At 34.3% G+C, this 5,129-nt stretch overlaps 1 protein-coding gene across 1 annotated transcript in view; it reads left to right on the top strand.

Annotated features, from left to right (window-relative positions):
* Gclm (glutamate-cysteine ligase modifier subunit) overlaps window positions 1-4,872 on the top strand; it is a 27,440-nt gene extending 22,568 nt beyond the window's left edge. The window contains exons 5-7 of the mRNA XM_004635713.1: window positions 258-460; window positions 1,564-1,678; window positions 4,170-4,872. Coding sequence (XP_004635770.1) covers window positions 258-460; window positions 1,564-1,678; window positions 4,170-4,339 — 488 coding nt within the window. The 3' untranslated portion in view covers window positions 4,340-4,872. The remainder of the gene's footprint in view (window positions 1-257; window positions 461-1,563; window positions 1,679-4,169) is intronic.
* The last annotated feature ends 257 nt before the right edge of the window (window positions 4,873-5,129 follow it).

Below are 5,129 nucleotides of genomic sequence, written 5' to 3' on the forward strand. Positions count from 1 at the left end.
GAGAAGAGAAGAGAAGAGAAGAGAAGAGAAGAGAAGAGAAGAGAAGAGAAGAGAAGAGAAGAGAAGAGAAGAGAAGAGAAGAGAAGAGAAGAGAAGAGAAAAGAAAAGAAAAGAAAAGAAAAAGATAAGTTACAAAATGTTATGTAGGAAACTAGTGAGTGATATGCATCAGATTTAATGGAATACATTGAAGACTTTAGAAATTATTATTTTTATTATACAGTTAATTGTCTTTTCTGTGTTTTTCTTTCCATCAGCCTGTTCAGTCCTTGGAGTTGCACAGCTGGATTCTGTGATCATTGCTTCACCTCCCATTGAAGATGGAGTTAATCTTTCCTTGGAGCATTTACAACCTTACTGGGAGGAATTAGAAAACTTAGTCCAAAGCAAGAAAATTGTTGCTATAGGCACCTCTGACTTAGACAAAACACAGTTGGAACAGTTGTATCAGTGGGCACAGGTAAAGAATGGCTAGATCCTGAGCACTTTGGAGAGGAGCTTAGCTTTATAGCCTTTGTTGTGGACTGCTGAAGATCGCACAGTGTACTCTCACTGGGAGGTAACTGAGAGTTCTGATGCAAGCTTTATCCAAAGCTTCAGGGCTTGGTTTTTTTTAAGTATAATGTCTAATTGAACTGAATGTAAGCCTAATTTAAAGTGAGTAAGAAAAACCCTAGAAAATGTTTGTTGAAGCTTTTGTATAGATGAATTAAGGCTTTTTCCATCAGTTTTTTGTATTGAATTATACTACATTTTCCTTTATGTATTATGAGGCTGTGACTAATTCGTTAAGGAAATATTACATATGACAAATATTTTGTTAGCTGGTTTTTTTTAAATTTAAAACATTTGTAAGATTCAGTTTTATAGAACTTGCTATGGAGTGTATGTAATAAATCACTCACTGGTCTAATAACCTATAAAATTATGAGTGAAGTTTCTAGTATTTTATCTTTACTCTCCATGTTTTTTTTTTTTTTTTATTCCTTTTACATCATTCTCAGCCTTCTTTTAAGAACTTCTACAGTTGCTTAGTGAAAAACTGCCCCTTCTCCTTTTGACTTAATAGATATGGTCTAGAAAGTCTAGGACAGGGTTCCAGATGGAAAGATTAACCACTGCTGCTATTAGAGGTTATCAGCTTTTTTCTTACGAAATGTATTTGATAGCCATATTTTATGTTTTAGACATTAAGTGTATTTACTTTTATTTTACTGTTTACTTTTAAGATCTGTTGCCTCTGTTACTGAAACTCTTGGATTTAGAATCATGTTTACCTTCCAGGCAGATATATAGGCAGATTGTTAACTGGTTCTAGCAGGAGACTTTTTACTATTGTAGTACTATATTAGCCTTTTTTTCTTCCTAAAGCTATGTTTCCTTTCCCTTTTACTACTAAGTGTTTAAAAAGCATATATTAATAAAAATGCTCATATTAATTTTTTAGACTTTAGGCTCTATAGAATCTGATTTTTTTATCTTAAAATTAAGCCCTTTTTATTGTTTTCTGCTTATGTATTACCTAATTCAGGAACTATGTTATGATTTTATTTTTACTTATAGGTAAAACCAAATAGTAACCAAGTTAATCTTGCCTCCTGCTGTGTGATGCCACCTGATCTGACTGCATTTGCTAAACAGTTTGACATACAGCTTTTGACTCATAATGATCCAAAAGGTAAGACTGATGACTTATTAAGTTTTTATCTTACAACACCTGCTTTACAAAAGCTCCTGTGGGCTGACAGAGTAGCTCAGTGTCAGAGTGCTTGCCTTGCATTTATGAGATCAGCAGTGCAGAAGAAAAAAGTATCATTACTGATACTTAATTTGTGTATGTAGTGATAAAGGGACAGTAGTTATTTTCCAGAAGTATCCTACTTAACTAATATAAATAACTCCAAAAAGAGACAAATATACTTTTAACAAAACTTAGTAAGCATAGTATAATTGATCAGATTTTATCAATTATCACTATCAAAATGTTTAATCTTAATCAGAAACATTATTGATTAATAAGAAAGGCTTATCTGTTCTCTGTAGAATAGTTTTTATTAACATTTGGCAGGGTATGGCTGGGGATATAGCTCAGCAGTGTGAGCGCCTGCCTAGCAAGGGTAAGGTCCTGAGTTCGATCCCTAGTACTGCAAAAATAAAAAAAATTAAAAAAATCCAAAACATTTGATAGGGTAACTAGAAAAGCTGAAAAGATTTTAAATATAACTTGCAAACAAATGTTTCATGAGAAATTTTAGAAAGAATAATCATTTTAGAGAAAGCCTAATAAGGTATCAATATACTGATGTATCTTAAAATACAAAGCATTTGAATTTTAAACTTCCCAAATGTTGGCTGATTTTATATCAAGATCTGTTTACTTTTGGGGGTCACTGATCATAGTCATTACCACCAGCAGCTGCTGATTCAGCCTGTATCCTCTTCCACTTCCATGTGAAAAACTTTTGTCCAATAGGAAAAGACTAAGGTGTCTAGTATTTTATTTCTGTGTATCTAAACATTAGCATTTATATTATGTTCTAAAATATTGTTATAGTAAAATACATATTTTGAGGAGAGACACTTAATCCTTTTATTTTGATCCTAAACATACTAGTTAGAATTTATAGGTTGATCATCGATATGCCACTAGTTTTTAGACATTTTAATCTGTAATGAAATATTTTTCTGTTTGATTTGTTATGTTTATTGATTCATAGTTAATTTTTTTTAAAATTTATTTATTTGTGTGTGTGTGTGTGTGTGGCCAGCTCAGCCCACCAGGGGGCAGGGCTGGCTGGCATGTGGTGCCGGGGATTGAACCGCGGTTCCTGTGCTTTGCTGAGCTTGTTCTAAGTAGTTGCTTTAGACCACTGAGCCATCTCACCAGCCCCATAGTTAATTTTTTTTTTTTTTTTAAAAAGGCCTTTTTCTTTCTTTTTTGCGGAACCAGGGATTGAACTCAGACCCTTGCGCTTGCCAGGGAAGTGCTTATTCTACTGAGCCATCTCCCCAGCCCCCCATAGTTAATTTTTAAAGTATGTAGTTAATGAATAGTATAGTTCTCTGGATACATGTTAAATTATTACTCTTTATCCTATAAGTCAAAGTAACAGTTTAACCACTGTTAGGGTAAAATTGGTGATACTAACTATAAAATTTGTTTCTTATTTACTTTACCTTTCCTCCATTTCTATGAAATCAGTTGCCATTGTGCCCTGTTACCTCAGGGTCCTCTTCTTGGTGGGGAGTCTAATAAAAATCCCTAATTATTACTTATCCAAGGAGAGACTTGCAGTCTCATAATTTGCTCATATTGGAAACTATTTCTGAGCTGTGAGAGACCTTATAGAAGTAACCAAACCAAACCTCTAATAGTCTGTTTTTCCTTACAAATAATACTTTTTAAAATTTTTTTTTTATTTTTTTGTGTATTTAGTACAGGGTTTACAGGGTCTCACCACGTAGATCAGACTTGTAGTGATCCTCTTGTTTTCAGCCTCCCAAGCACTGGGATTAGAGGTGCATGCCACCACACCCAGTCTTAATTGCAGTCTCAGTGCCGGCATAGCACACCGGGGATCAGACCCCAGTCCCTATGCTTGCCTAAATAGGCATTTTAATCCACTGAGCTATCTGGCTGGCCCTACAAATAATACTTCCTAAAACATAGGATAAACATGTGAGTTTGAGTAGCTCGGACTCCTAGTGATCTTCCTGTTTTCAGCCTCCCCAGCACTGGGATTATAGGTGTGCATCACCATGCCAGGTCTCTGTGGCCAGCTCAGTGCACCTGTGGGTGGGACTGGCACAGCCTGTGGTGCTAAGAATCAAACCCCTATCCCTGCACTTGCCTAAGCAGGCACTTAGTTTGCTGAGCTATCTGGCCTGCCCCTGATAATTACTGTTAATGCTGCCAAGTATCTACAGCAGTTCACTGGGTAATAGGTCCTTTAGCACTCCCAAAGTGACCATAATAATATTTTGGTCACTTACTTCCTATCTGTATGGTTGATTCTCACCCTTAGAGCATCTTCCATCTTGATTCATTTAACAGACATTTATATTTTGTTTTGATGTGCTTCATTTGTTGTATTTAAATAATTACCTATAGAGTAAATATGCTTTTGCTTTGAATTTAATACTGTGGGGTTTTATTGTTGTTGTTTTAGAACTGCTTTCTGAAGCAAGTTTCCAAGAAGCTCTTCAGGAAAGCATCCCTGACATTCAAGCACATGAGTGGGTACCACTGTGGCTACTGAGATACTCGGTCATTGTGAAAAGTAGAGGAATCATCAAATCAAAAGGCTACATTTTGCAAGCCAAAAGAAGGGGTTCTTAACTACAGCTTAGCGTTCATGACCTGTTGGCCTGTATTTTTCTTAAATATAAAATTGAGATGTGTAAAATCTAGCTATGATCTAGTAATAGTGTCATTGAAGCATATATTCTTTATTATGTTGGATAGTATGTTGTCTGTCATGTTTTGAGTACTTCTTTGGCCTCCGTGTCAGTCCATTCACATGAACCACTGTATTGTTTTTATTAAAAAATTGTTTTCTATTTGAAATTGTCTATATAAAAAATACTTGGGAAATATTTTTCCTTTATTTTTATGAGTAACAGAAATCAAGAAAATTTGTTGGTAGATATATTTTGGCCTAGGAATCAGGATAATGTATATACATATTTTTTATTTCCAAAAAAAATCATTAATTTCTTTTTACTTTACAATGTATAGCAAAGCAATTTCATTTCAGTTATTGAAACTAAAATACTGGAAGATTGTTTTCTGTCATTGATAAAATAACCATCTCTTAGAGTAATTTGAGTAGATGGGATCTAGTAGTGTAAGTAAAATTAATTCAATACATGGATAGAAAAAAAAATTTATGTTCTTGCTTGTAATTTACCTACGATTTAACCATGTATTCTTGTGCCATATTTTCTTCTTTCTAGTTGCAAAAACAAACCAAAGTAAATCTGAAGTCTAATTTTTTTTTTTTTTTTTTGTAGTACTGGGGATTAAACTCAGGATCCTGTGTTTGCCAGGCAGGCACTTTATTCCACTGAGCTATCTCCCCAGCCCCCCTAATTTTATTATTATTTGAAGGATTTATAAAAACTATTAC

Source organism: Octodon degus, unplaced genomic scaffold (assembly GCF_000260255.1).
Source record: "Octodon degus isolate 3935 unplaced genomic scaffold, OctDeg1.0 scaffold00074, whole genome shotgun sequence".
Classification (NCBI taxonomy): Eukaryota; Metazoa; Chordata; class Mammalia; order Rodentia; family Octodontidae; genus Octodon; species Octodon degus.